Raw genomic sequence first — 15,116 nt, 5'->3', positions numbered from 1 at the left:
CAGTTGAACTTATGGGTGGTATCCAATGCATGATCTGCAAGACCAGACTGACCATAGTCATAACTGTAGGTGTATTTTTGGTGTTCATCTATAAGAATGGTGGCTGATCTACCTCTCTGCCCAACGAATATGCCAATGTGTAGGAATAGGAAACCTTCCCATCAACACCAGGAATTGAGAGAGAGAGGAAGAAGAGGTCTTTAGTGGAATGGATATGAGTAGCTAGTTCAGGTGAGGCTTAAAAGCTGGGCAGAGTTGAATTTCTTTAAGGATATGTCTATTTCTTTAGATGCATTCTGGACATGGGGATGGTGAAGACATTCTTGAAATCTTCTGAAAGGGTGGTCATGGAATGGTGGAAGGATTGATTATTTATTTTTAAGATTGTACAGAATCATAGTCATTGGATAGAAAGGTACATCATATATAGCTGAGCTCTGTTGAAGAGAGGCTTCACTGGAACAAGCACTATTATTTTGAATAATGCCATATTGTTGAGGGGGGGGGGTTATGGGAAAAGTTAATGAATGTGTCTGTATGAGTGAGCTTTCTGTATACTGTGAAGGAGAGGTTACCTCTCCTTCACAGTATAGGTGTGTAACTAAAGTGTCTAGAAAGGGTAGACTATTGTTAGTTTGTTTTCCATCATAAACTAGATTCCTGGATGTAGACTATTAAGGTGACAGATGAGAGAAGTTAATGTGGCTAAGATATGCAGATATTGTGTTCTCCAATTGGCCTAATGGTCCAGATGCATTTTAAAAATAAATAAATAAATAATAAAGTTCCCTGTTCCTGCCAATTGGCATATTTTGGCCAGACAGATAAGATCAGCCACCATCTGCATAGCTAAACACAAAAAAAAGATCTACCATGTCTTGGTTACTACTCATAGGATCAACTGGAAAAAAAAACTATGCTCCATCACAGCAAATTTAGAAAAGAAATACTGTTTTTATTATTTATAATGACCTCAGAAAAATCAGCCTAATTTAAATAAATACAGATGCAAAGAATCCTTTGAAATCCCAGTTTTTACAACTGATGCTTCCTACAAATGCCCACAGATGGCAGCCCACCTAGATAGGATTAGTCTTGTATCCATGTTTTTTTAATATTGTGTTACCTTTGCACTTCTCTGAAGATGTGTCTGTGATGAAATATTAGAAGAATTAAAATAGCTTTTAATCTTTTCTCAGTGTGTTTATACTTCAACAATACTGAAAAAAGATTAAAAACTATAGAAAATATTAAAAACCAAGCACTTAAGCCTTAACACACACACAGTTGCAATAAATATCAGGGTGTGTGTGTGTGAATGTGTGTGAGAGAGAGAGAGAGATGGGCAAAAGTTGCAGCTAATAGTCTTGAAAAGGAAACAGAAGGCAAAAACTGCCATTTGAGCAGGAGAAAGGTGCTTCCACCCACTTGAAACATTTAAAATCTGCTTTGGATTTGCTGATGATGTTTTTGTATGTTCTGCCTAGGTTTAATGTGAAGCTGAAGTTTGGTTTCAAGTAATTTGTGTTGAATGATAAATTTTTTGACTGCTTTGGCATGCTTGTTAAAAAACTAAAGAATGTAAGTCTTAATTCCTGCAAGGATTATTTCAGTTAGTAGATGTTTGGTTCAGAAGGGTGAAAACAGTACTCAGCTCAAGAAAAGAAGGAGAAGAAATCATGGCAGTTGTCCCATTTGGCTCATCAGTATGATTTTGGACATTTCATGGAAAATGATTTCATAGAAAAGGTCTGGATGAAGTTATGGTCAGCTACCAAGAGGAAAAAAGAATTGAAATCTACAGCACATTTATCAAGAGACATTAAGGAGAGTGGAGTGAATTATCAAGTATTGTATCAAGTATTATCAGTAGTGAAATATGAACGTTGATGGAAGAGATGCTAATGCATCTCTTCCAGTTTAAATGGAACTGGAGAGAAGGATGCTAGTTTGAGTTGTGAGCAATGAAGTCTTCCAAGGAAGATGACCTCACTTCAGATATTTCAATGCATGTGAAGGACATTATGGAACTGATTGGGACTTCCCATAGCATATTAACTCTATAAAGGTCTGCCAATAATACTAATAAATTTTCTCTTCATAATAAAACTTACATAACAGTGTTAATTCCTGCAATCTGCTGGAACATTTGCAAGGCACAGCCCACTATAAGAGCTCGGAGTAGTGTAGGAGTGCGTATAATCTCAACAATTATGGGTGACTTGCCTGTAAAATAATGAAGAATAAGTTAATTTTTTTTCTTTGTCATGAAGTTACTTCTTTGAGTTTTTGTGCACTGAATTGATTTAAAAATCGAGATGTAAGTGGAAGGCATCATAATAATAAATAATTATGGAAGTCACTTAAATAAATACTGAGTACTCTGGATGTCAATACAGCAATGGAACTGGATGGGATTTCACCATGGGTTTTGAGAGAATATGCTAGAGAACTGACAGCTCCGTTGACCTGACTTTTCAATGAAAGTCTGGCCATGGGAAAGTTACCTAACGAGTGGAAGAAGGGCAAGACGGTACCATTTCATAAGGGGTGGTAGCAGACTGGAAGTGTCCAACTATAGACTAGTTTGTATTTCATCAGTGGGTGTTAGGATCTTGGAAATTAGTGAGGGACCATTTATAGCATTGTCATTTTAGTATTATAATTGCCTTTTATAATAAAGTGGTAAGAGTGGTTGATGAAGGAAAGGCATATTCTGCCCTATTTTTGGATTTTACAAAGGCATTTGACAGGGTACCACATGATAAGCTGATATTTAAGTTGCAGCACATGGATTTTTAGATTTAGAAGAGATGGGTTAGCGAACTGGATTTGGGATTTTGTACATAACAGTTGACTCAAATCAATTTAAATTAAACAGACTAATTGAAATTGTTTATTAGCAATTAGTATTGTTTTTAATTACTGAAAAATAAACTGTTTAGTTTTATACAAGCATATTTATACAAATCATCTCTAGGTATGCAATTATATTTCTTCTCTCTAAAATCATTCTATAGAGTGACAAAATAAATAGTGATTGAGGTGTTTGATATGAGGAGTAAGCAAGCAAAAGAGTTGATAGTGGTAAGAGGGACAAATGACTTTATAAATGACAAAAAAAAGTAAGATTGGGCATCAGGAGGTTGTTCAGAAGGATAAAAGATAATAGTGTGATAGTAAAGGAGTTGGTAAAGATGAAGCAAGATATGAAACAGATGGGGTGAAATGAAGAGAATTGTACATATGTATGAAGAATGATATGTGATATGGATAAAAGAAGGATAAAAGATAATAGTGTGATAGTAAAGGAGTTGGTAAAGATGAAGCAAGATATGAAACAGATGGGGTGAAATGAAGAGAATTGTACATATGTATGAAGAGTGATATGTAATATGGTATGAAGAGTGATATGTAATATGGTATGGAAGAGAGGGAAAATGCCAGTGGAAATCAATATTAGTGACATTATATAAGAAAGGAAATAAGCTAGAATGTAAAAGTTACAGAACATTGCTTTGACAAGTCACCTTGGTAAGGTGATGATGATAATGTTGACAGAAAGATTGAGACCACAATTGGAAGTGTACCTTGCAGATGAGCAAACAGGATTTAGGAAAGATAGAAGTACAATTCAACAGATTTTGACAATGCAGTTAATAGCAAGAAAGCTGAGAGAAAAAACAAAAAACATATATACTTCCTTTGTCGATTTTCAAGAGGCATTTGACAGCTGACCAGAAAGTGACATTAGCAGTGCTAAAATCCTATGGAATTGACAGAAAACTAATAGTCATATTAAAAGATGTTTATAAGAATGCAATGGCAACAGTTAGAATAGGAGAGGATTTGGGAAAATGGTTTAGAACAAGCAGAGGTAGTAGACAGGAGGAACCAATATCACCAAGCATTTTCACAGCACATTTATAAAGAGCAATGGACAAAATGAAAGAAGATGCAAAAGGAATATCAGTACACGGGATGAGAATTAACAATCTGAGATTCATAGATGATATTGTTATTATTGAAGAAGACGAAAAAGAACTACAAAACACATTGAAACTGTTAAATGAGGAAGGGAAGAGATTTGGACTTATTATGAAATAGTAAGTCCAAATGGAAAAAATGAAGACAATGGTATTTGGTGAGAAGAACATGAAACAAAAAATAGAAGTGGATGTAGAACAATTCACATATTTGGGAAGTAAAATGACATATGACTTGAACTGTAAAAAAGAAATAAAGATCAGGATTGTAAGGGGAAAAACAAATGTGAAAGCCATGGATAACATCTGGAAAAGTAAAGTGATCAACCTGCAAACGAAATTAAGAGTACTAGAAATATGCATCTTTAGTGGTGACCTTGGTAACCATATGGATCTGAAATGTGGGTAATAAGGAATCACGAAAAAGAATTTTGGTATTTGAAAGAATTTGCTGCAGGAAGATTCTAAGAATAGGATGGGTATAAATGAACAGCACTATCGGAAGGTGCATTATTTGGACACATTTGCAGAATGCGTGGAGACTGGAAGATATGTTTGGTATTATGGATAGTGTAAACAGAAAAGGTAGACATAAAGGACTTATGTGGAATAGGGATTACAGAAACTGTGACACTGTGCATAGGACAAAGATGGTGAAGGAGGCATCAGACATGAACAGGCGGTGTACCCATGGATCATGATGACGATGATGAAAGAGTGAAGAAGACGAAAACAAATGATGTCAATATGAAAGAGGTAACAAAAGACTAGTGAGTAGCATTGCATGGGTATTTGATTATTAGATATGTGGTAAATGAGAAGATAACATAAGGTTAGTTTTCCTGGAGATAAAATAAATAGAGTGATTGAGGCTTTGGATCTAAGGAGTAAGTGAGCAAAAGAACCACAAGAACAAGGAATTCTGTAAATTACCGGATAAGGGAGAGAGTAATATTTGTCTTTTGGAGATGTGACGACAGTATTAAATTTACAAACCGGATGGAAAGAGACTTGTAGGTCAATCGGCAAAGTAGTCTTGCTTTTTTTGTTTTTATTTATTATTTTTTTTATAGGCCTTTAACATATAGAAGACAAATTCAGGAAACCTCTTCTTGAAGAGGATTAAGATGAAGGCCATAATTATTATTTATTTTATCGAACATTTTTGTATTAATCATTAAAGTTAAAGATAACTCTCACAATAAATAGCTCCTCGTTTAGAAGAGAATATGCTGAACACATTTTTTATGAGTTCCATTGACTAGAGATTTGACTATACTATATTTCTGACAAGGATGATAGTGCGAGTTAGCATTCATGTATTTACCAGTATGAGGTGGTTTTCTGTATACAGAGAACTATAGATTGCTTTTAGGCTAATGCAGAATGAGAATATCTAGTAAAGGAAAATAGCTGTTATCTTCTACTTCCACTGTAAATTTCATTCCTAGGTTTACTGAATTAATTTTCCCAAGAAATTCATGGAGACTGGATAAAGAGTTCCATATAGCAAAAACATCAACATATCTATACCAAATTGATGGCTTAGGTGAAAAAATGTTAAGAATATGTTGTTCAAAACATTCAATCAAGTTATTAGTTAAATGGGAGATCCATAGCTGTTCCCTTCTATCTCTTGTATAATTTGTTTTGAGAAACTGAAGTATCCTGAATTAATGACAAAATCAAATAAATTTACAATATCCGGATGAAAATCTTCATGTAATAACAATTCAATTGCATCTGTCAGAGAGATGTTTGTGATGAGTGAGACTCCATCAAAACTTAGTAGAAAGATTTGTGTGTTGTGAAGATAATTCTGAAAATTTTTAATGAATTTTTGCAGATACACAGTTTCCTTTAAAAAATAGCTATAAAACATAGTCAGAAATTCTAGAAATACATACATACATTTACATAAGTGACTTCCATAATTATTGATTATTATAATATTTTGTGCACTGAGAATAGATGATTTTACTTCAAGCTGTCTCTCCAATACAATGAAAAGCATTTGTGTGTATGTATTTTATTTATTTAATTTTTTTTGTAAGCTAAAAGATGAATTCTGCTATCAAATTAAGTGTTTCCTAGAACCCTTAAAAAAAGATGAAATCAAATCCATACCATGTTTAAGTTGTTTATTCATGATGTTAGTGATTTGGTATGCCAACACGTAATTCTTAATTAGCAGGGAAGGAAGAAGTGTGATTCAAGGAGTGTTTTAGTAAATAAGACAAGATGTTTATGTAATCTAGAATAAGGAACGAGTTGTATATTGTTCATTCAACTACTCATGTTATGGAAAATTGTATCTTGAACTGAGTACAGGATGATTCTTAAACAGAAATCATCCTTTTTGCCTATGTCTGGTAAAGCATATAAAAACCACATGAAGTAACTTCATGTCCACATTTATATATATATATCCAGAAATCATTTTGAATATTGTTTCTAACTAATATAAGTGAAAATAAGATATGGTGTAAGTATAACATTAACACTGGCAAATGAACATTATTATTATTATTCAGACATCTCCATGAAGTCAAAGACCCAACATGGGGAACCCTCTAATCATTGTTACAATACTTATACCTTTCTCCTTGAACTCGTTCACTGATGAACTCACAACCACTTTTGGTAACCTATTCCACCCTTTCTCCACAGTTCAAGCAAAATAGTCATAACACCTTTGTTATCACACTCAATACAATTTCCAGAGTGACTGCTTTCTCATCCTTCCCTGTTATGTACTGAAAAATGTTTTCGCATTAATCCTATAAAAATCCCTTCAAAACTTATGTTTCTATAATGTCTTGTCTTTCTTATCTGGCAACTAGACTTTAAACCACAGATCAATATATCTTGATAAAGAGCATTCCATATACAGATCAAAAACAAGCTTGTCATTTGCCTGTGTGGATCTACTCCACCACTTTCTCATCATCCAACCACCCAAAGGAATCCAGATCTGCATGCAGTAGTCCAGATTTGGTCTTATTCAAGTCGTATAAAGGAGAACAATCATCATCAAATTCCTGCCATGTACCCACAAGGGGTGTACAGGATATGATAGTACTACATGAAAAAATTATATCATTACTAACTTCCTATCTACAATTTTCCTCCAAATTCGTCTGTTACTTGTCAAGACTCCAACATTATCAGATCTTATAATTCTATCTTCTAAGGCACTTTGTACCTTATCAATCCACCTATATCTTGGTCTTCCTCTGGGTCGTTTTCCTGCCAAACTGGCAGAGAACACTTGTTTTGTTAATCTTTCCTCACCCATTCTGTTTAGGTGACCATACCACCTGAGATTAGCTCTGCTAACGCATTCCTGGATGCAGACAATGTCAAGTTCTTTCCTAATATCCTCATTTTTAATATGATATTGCCATTGATGCCATCTGTTCACGCCTCTAATCTTTCTCAAGACTCTCATATCTGCGGTCTCTAGTCTTTGGTCAAGTGTTTTACTTCTGACCCAGCTCTCAGATCCATAAGTTAAAACTGGTTTGAACACTGTCTTGTATACAGCTAATTTAGTGTTCCGACTAATTTCTCTCTTATTCCATATGAATTTATTCAATTGACTTCCCACCATACCAGCTTTGCTGATTCTGTTGTCTATTTCCATATTTAATTTACCATCTTCAGTAAAAATCGTGCCTAAGTAGCTGAAATGTTTTACTTGTTCCACAGGTTCTCCATTCACAACACAGTTGACATTTTCAATGATTCTGCCTAATTTCATTGTCTTTTTATTGCTGACTTCATACCATATCTATTACAACAGCTATTCAATTTAGTCAGAGAATCTTACAGACTTCTAGCAAATTTATTTAGAAGTATAACATCATCCGTATAAAGTAAAGAGCTGACATTAACATCTCCAATTTTGATATCATGTTTAATATCACTTTCCTTCATAATGTGATCCATATAGATAATGAATAACAGAGGGGATAATGTACATCCTTGTCTCACACCAGATTTTGACATTAAACCATCTTCCTGTACTTCCTTCAATTCTAACTACTGCTGACTTACAACTCAAATAAAGACTAAGTATTGCTTGATATAATGCCCCATTGGCACCATATAACTGCAGCGTATTGAATAGCTTCTCTCTTGGCACCTTATCATATGCCTTTTCCAAATCGACAAAACTTAAATACAGATCTTTGTTATATTCCCATGCATTCTAGACTATTTGTCGTAAAGTGAAGATCTGATTCTGACAGCCTCTGTTTGGCCTGAATCCAGCTTGTTCTTCACCAAGCTTTTCTTCCACAATTCTTCTCAACCGTTTCTCAAGTATATTTGCATAGATTTTGCCAGGAACACTCAGTAGGGAAATACCTCTGTAATTCTCACATTCAGTTTTATTTCCCTTTTCATATATGGGTACTATGAGAGCTCTACTCCAATCATCGGGAATTCGTCTCTCTGTCCAGGCTTTCTGAACTATGCAGTGCAGCCACTGTAAGACTCTTATACCACCATACTTCAGCATTTCTGGTCGAATATCATCTACTCCTGCTGCCTTTCCACATTTCAAGCCTTTGATGGCTTTTTCTACTTCAAGTATGGATATGTATTCCTGCCTGCATGCCTGGTCAGTGTTTTTTACCACTGTGCTGTCATCACTGCTTGCTTCATTTAGCAGTTTTTCAAAGTAATTACTCCATACTTCAAGGATATCTTTTATTCCAGTTTTCATGTCACCTTTATCATCTCTAACTCCTTTTACAGCACTCTTTCCTCCATTCCTAAGCTTCTTCAACAACCTCCAGAATATTTTGCCACCTTCTTGATATTTATTTTCTATATTCTTGCCCAAGTCCTCCCATGACTTTTGTTTAGCTAGTTTTACACAGTGTTTAGCATTCTTGCATTTGTCTCTAATATTCTCTAAGAGCACAAGCTGACTTATTTGACAGGAACTTTTGATATGCTTTCTTCTTTTCCTTCACTGCCTCTTTAACTTCCTGTGTCCACCAGGGAGTTCTGATTTTTCTATCCTTGCAGACAACCTGACCACATGCCTCTCTGGCTGAATCAATCAGTGTTTTCTTGAAGGCCTGCCACTGAATCTCCAAGGTTCGGTTCCTGTTCTCAAACTCTTTCATTTTTTCTTCAATAATCTTTGTGTATTTTAGTCTACAGTTCACATCTGAGAGCTGCTCAACTTTTATTCGCTTTAAAACTTTCTTACATGTTATTCTTTTCAATATGAAATTTAATTTTATCCTGCTCAAGACTAAATAGTGATCACTTCCAATTTCAAATCCTCTGTACACTCTGGTGTCCTGCACCAGGGAGAAAACATCACTATCAACAATAACATAGTCAATGAGACTTTTCTTATTCCTAGCCTCTTCTCTCCATGTGAATTTGTGCACATTTTTATGTTGGAACATGGTGTTAGTAATAACCAGTCCATGTCCTGGGCAGAAATCCAACAGATATTTGCCATTATTATTAGCTTTGCTCTTTTCTCCAAATTTTCCCAAAATATTTTTGTATGTCTCACAATCATTTCCTACTCTGCTATTTAGATCTCCGACAAGGATCAACTTTTCATTTTTCGTGTCAGTTGCTTTTTCTAAAGCATCAAAAAATTCCTCCACTTCTGCCTTAGTAGAACCTTCTGTGGGACCATAGGCACAAATAAGTCTCATTGTCCAGTTCCCCATTCTCATATTTGCCCACATTACTCTACTTGAGACTGCCTGCCATTCAAGAAGATTAGCCTCATATTTTGTGTTGAATACTATGGCTACTCCTTCTTTTCCTTGATTGTCATTGCCTGAATATAACATTTTGTATTTATTGCTCAGAAAGATCTCACCAGTATTGGTCTTTTTTGTTTCAGTCACCCCTATTATGTCGATCTGGTACTTATCTAATTCCTCAACTAGCTCCATTTCTTTGCCATTCAGGCTTCTTACGTTGATAGTACCGATCTTTAACTCTGGTGACGTGGAGTTGGGGTTTGTTTTCACATTTGTTCCAGTAGCTGACTTTTCGCTGTTCGCGCTGGTTCCCTGGCGAAAACAACGGGGCCTTGTTTAACCAGGCGATGCCCCAGCCAGCAAGAAATTTTGTCATGTTGTACCATCATTCTATATTTTGGTTTAACCAATAAGAATACAATTTGGTCGGCTAAATCCCAAATTGCCAGCCCATCCTCGTTCGTTCAGTATCCAAGTAGATACCCAACAGGGTGCACCACGAGAAGGCGAGGATTGGACATTAGGTCAGAAGCCCTGGTCGGTTCTCCGCATTCCTTTAAAGGCTGTGGAGGTCTCCTCTCAGTTATACAGCTTTGACCCTTAAGCACCCCGAGGAGAACAATAACAGTCCTAATAAAATCTGATGGTTTATGTCTATCCCCTTTATGGGAGATAGTACTTTATAATTCAGCTAATCTTTCCTAACTTTTTATTGTATATATATTATTTTTTTATTTTTTGTTAGGAAATTCATTGACCTTTTTAGTTATCTTACACTAGCTACTTAGGTGGTGCTTTTTGGAATTGTCAGTTATTATTTGATTTGAGCTTAAAATGTACTGAAGATGCCTGTGACACACAGGTGAAAATTATACTATTAAATAATCTTTTTATGTGAGTTTTTCCGTTATTAATTTTGTATTTATTTAATAACAGTCCTATCCCAGTTTATCAGTGTGTGTTCTTCAACAATGACAGTCTGATGTATTGTTCTAGTATCTTTGCAATATGCCATCTAAACTTCAACTTCCTGTCTGCAGTCACTCTAAATTTCTGGACTCACTAATTTCCTGCAATTCAGTTCCATCAGTGTAATATATTACTTGTGATCTCTTCAAGCCAAAGTGCCTTGATCATGTTAAGCTGGCACAGTATCCTTCAGCCATACTGCCAATTTATTTAAGTCATCCTGAAAAATTTTTTTATCATCTTCATTGACTATTGCACTTCCTGGCTTTGCATCATCAGCATATTTCCTCCTAAATCATATGCTATATCACTGATGTACAAATTAAATGGCAGAGGACAAAATACTGAGCCTTATGGTATATCACTACTCACAACTTTCTCCTACATTCAATCATCCCCATAAACTTCTCTGATATACTCATCAGCCATCCTTTTATTCAAACTACCAGCTTAATATCCATCCTCATACTCCCAATTAACATAACAGAATATTAATGTTCTAAGTGGTGTGTGGTTTTGCAAAGATATATAGATATCTGTATATATAGATAGATATTATAGAATACTATGTGATATCCTGTTAAGTGGTTTTGCAAAGTCCAGCAATATCACTGAGCAGCCATTTCTCGTACTATGTGATATTATACATTCATATTATGTGATATTACAGTTATGTAGGAGTTGATCTTAAGATGACTGTCTACCAAATCTTTGGCAGATTAATGCAGCCATACTTGTTAAAGTTAGAAAAATACTTCATAGTCATTGCAGACAAATGAAAAATAATTTCTAACCTGTAATAACTCCTATATAACACACTGGTTTTCTTTTTTTTTTCTCTAATCCTCTGTGAAAGGAAGTCTTAAATGTGGTCCCCCCCCCCTCACAATAATGGTAGTGATAATACATAATAACGGAAATGAATGTATTTATGTTCTCCAAGGCAGACGTTAACAGATCTTCCAATCTGTCCAATATTGGCCAAATTTTCCCAAGAATATTTTATCACAGTCATAGAAAACCTATGCCTTCTAGGACATGCAAGAGAATGGAATTTGTCCATTCTCTAGGAGAGCCGATCAGAGTTGCTAACCAATGTGGTTGAATATTGTGTGAAGGTTATATTTTATTAGTACTTTAGCTATTCTCCCTGTTCATATATCCAGGGTATAGCTGTAACCTAAATACATGGAATAAGAATAGTGGTGTTTTGCTCCTCTGTGTTTGGGAGGGTGGGGTGGTAGAGGGGTTATGTAGTATTTTATCTTTTTGTAGGAGCTGTGGCCATTAGCCAAGAAAGTATGGTGAAGATAACCGAGTTCTGTGGAGAGGGTTGCTCTATGAGTTAGCGTTTTGGGAAATCCATGCTGCTGGGGTGGATGAAGTTATTATTTATACAGATATCTTCCAGAGCATGTATGTTGGCTTTTTATAAATTGAAAAACATAGTAACTGCCTGAAAGCTGAGTGACTACATGTCAAAAAAACCAAACATTTATTTGATTTTTATCCAATGCGATGTGAATTTTGGGATATTGGCTCTTAAAGGTAAGTTACCAAGGAATCTAAAGTGTCTTGTCCAAGGGACCAAATGGTAAACACATCATCAATGAACTGCAAACAAAGTTATTTTGTTGTGGTAGGCCACTGGGCCTAAACACAGTAATGAAAGAGGAAAGCAGTTAAAAACAAACTTCCTTTGTAGTGAAATTACTGCACATACTGCCCTCAATTTGTATCACATATGCTGACATAATGAAAGTTATATACCCCTATTACATATAAACAGTCTATGATGAATTTTGTGTGAAATCCACAGCACTTGTTTTGCACAGTAAAACATGCTTTTGAGGATTTCTTCAAATTCATTTTGAAGAAATCCTCAAACTCAGTTTGAAGGCCTATTAAGTTACAAAATACAAAGCACCAAACCCAATATGCACTACCTTACTAATGGGCATTTCATGATTCAAGACAACTCTTGGGTGAAACAAATCACACAAATATGTTTAGAACAGCATACAATCAATGCCTCCTAACCAATTATGTGATCCACCGTAAGTGCTACACACACACACATCACAATGCCACTTATTTTGCTTGACATCCTCAAAGTAAGGAAATTACTTACAGTGAAATTCAAACAATTCTTGCTTAACTGTTCAGATAGACTATTCAATTGTATAAAAGATTTAGCACACTACTTGTTAACATGTGGAAAGCTTTTCCACATGTTAAGATGTGCAAAAGAAATTATATTCTCAGTTTAATTCTATACCCAAGGTCAGCTTAAGTATGAAGTATGTTCATAATTAGTCTACTTGTATATAGATACTGCTAACTTCATATCAACTGCCTGTATCCCATAATGCAAAAGCATTATATGGAGGATCCCCAGACCAGGTTTGACCTTTATTGAGGGGGTCTCATTAGTGAGACCAAGGTTAAATCCCTGTGAGAGTCCTATTTTCCATATAAAGTAGAAAAAAGGTACCTTATTATTAAAATATCATGGATGAGAGATGGTTGTAAAAAATACGACTTCTACATTTATTTAAATTTGATATTTTCTTGGGTCTTGCTTCTGCTGATGAGACCTCAATAAAAGTTGAAACAAGTGTGGATGTGCTTTTTCCATAATGTAAAAACATAATAAGAAGGTCACTAAAGCAACTAAACATTATGAGAAAGATACTAAAGCAACTGATGTGAGGTCAACAGTCTCAATATACAAGTGGACTAGTCATGAAAATGATTCATGCTTAAGCTGATGCTTGGATATAAGATTAAAACAAGAACGTAATTTCTTGTCAAATATAATATACTCCTTGTTAGTAGCTTACCATTTTTTCTTTAAACTATATGAGAACTATTTAAAACTATTTTCTTTAAACTATATAAACTATATGAGAGAGAGGCATGGGAGTGCTAGAGGAGGAGAGAATGGAAACAGTAGAAGAGACGGAATGAGAGAGAGATCGATCGCAGTGCTAGAAGAGGAGAGAATGGAATGAGAGAGGGGTATGGGAGTGCCAGAAGAGGAGAAAATGGAAACAGTAGGAGAGAGGGAATATGAGAGGGGTATGGGAATGAAAGAAGAGGAGAAAATGGAAACAATGAGAGAGGGAATGGTAAGAGGTATAATGTATGGGGACTCAATGATCCTTGGTGTTCAAGATAGGATGCGTGAGGAGTGTTTCCCTGGAGGAACGATAAAAAGGGTGGCTTTGGCAGTTAAGAGAGGTAAAAAGGTGGATGAGATGATTGTGATGGTGGGAACAAATGACTTGAGTGGTGGTGTAAATAGGGCAGCGAGAGATATGAGATTCTTGCTTGAGGTGGTATGAAAGAAGACACAGAGAGGAAAGAGTGTGTGTGTGTTGCCTAGGTATGATAATGACGAACTTAGCAGAAGAGCGGTAATATTGAATGACATAATAGCTAGAATGTGTGACAAGAGAGGACTGGAATATGTGGATGCTTGGAGTGCATTTGAGGACAGAGAAGAATTGTATGCAAGAGACCACTTCCATTTGAATGAGGAAGGATGTAGGCATCTGGAGAGATTGCTGTTCTGAAAAAGTCAGTGTGTCCCAGGGAGGATGGTAGTAGGGTGGCCTCTTGTGAGAATAGGTACTTGGGAGAAGGGGGATGACATCAGGTAACACTGAGTCCAGTGGAGTCTAGAGGGGTTAATGCTGGGTACAAAAACAATGGCATTTATATGCTATATACTGCCAGGAATATCCGGAATAAGGAGAGGAATTGGTGGCGCAGATAGCATCAGCCTGGCCAAATATTATTGGGATCACTGAGACGTGGTTGACAGAAGAGGATATAATAACAGGAATAGAAGTCGTGGTACAGCATTTTTCGGCAAGATAGAAAGGGAAAGCGTGGTGGTGGAGTACTGCTTATAAGTGACGACCCATGTCCTCTAAGAGTGGAGACTTTGGAAGGCAGTGCCACTAATGATTTTGAAAGCATATAGTGTGAGGTAGAGGTGGAAAGACAGGATATTTAGTGGGGTGTTGCTACAGATCCAGGAGTACAGAGAGTGGGGACCAGGAAATGTTTACACAGTTGAGTTTGGCAAATGCAAGAAGAATAATTGTTATGGGAGATTTTAACTACAGTAGTATAAACTGGGGAGAGGAAAATGCATGTAGCAATAAGGGAATGGAATTTCTAGACTTCTTGAGGGACAAATGTCTTAGGCAACATGTAATAGAGGGAACAAGAGGTTCAAGAGTTTTGGATTTGGTTATAGCATCAGAAGAGTTGACAATAACTGAGATGACATCTCTCCCACCAGTTGCAGAGAGTGACCATATGGTTTGGACTTGGAAAATGAATAGACATGCAGGAGTATCAAAGAGACAGGAACATATGTGGAATTATAAGGCAGGTGATT

General features: G+C 35.8%; 1 protein-coding gene across 1 annotated transcript in view; it reads right to left on the bottom strand.

Moving 5' to 3' along the window:
• Nucleotides 1–15,116, bottom strand: part of LOC150109937 (proton myo-inositol cotransporter-like) — a 373,837-nt gene that overhangs the window by 106,158 nt on the left and 252,563 nt on the right. Inside the window, exon 4 of the mRNA XM_090399830.1 lies at nucleotides 2,115–2,221. Within this exon, the coding sequence (XP_090255956.1) occupies nucleotides 2,115–2,221 (107 nt within the window). The remainder of the gene's footprint in view (nucleotides 1–2,114; nucleotides 2,222–15,116) is intronic.

The sequence above is a fragment of the Typopeltis vanoorti genome, chromosome 1 (genome assembly GCF_054136105.1).
Source record: "Typopeltis vanoorti isolate ZY-2024b chromosome 1, IOZ_Tvanoo_1.0, whole genome shotgun sequence".
NCBI classification, from domain to species: Eukaryota; Metazoa; Arthropoda; class Arachnida; order Uropygi; family Thelyphonidae; genus Typopeltis; species Typopeltis vanoorti.
This window is presented reverse-complemented; position numbering and strand designations above follow the sequence as displayed.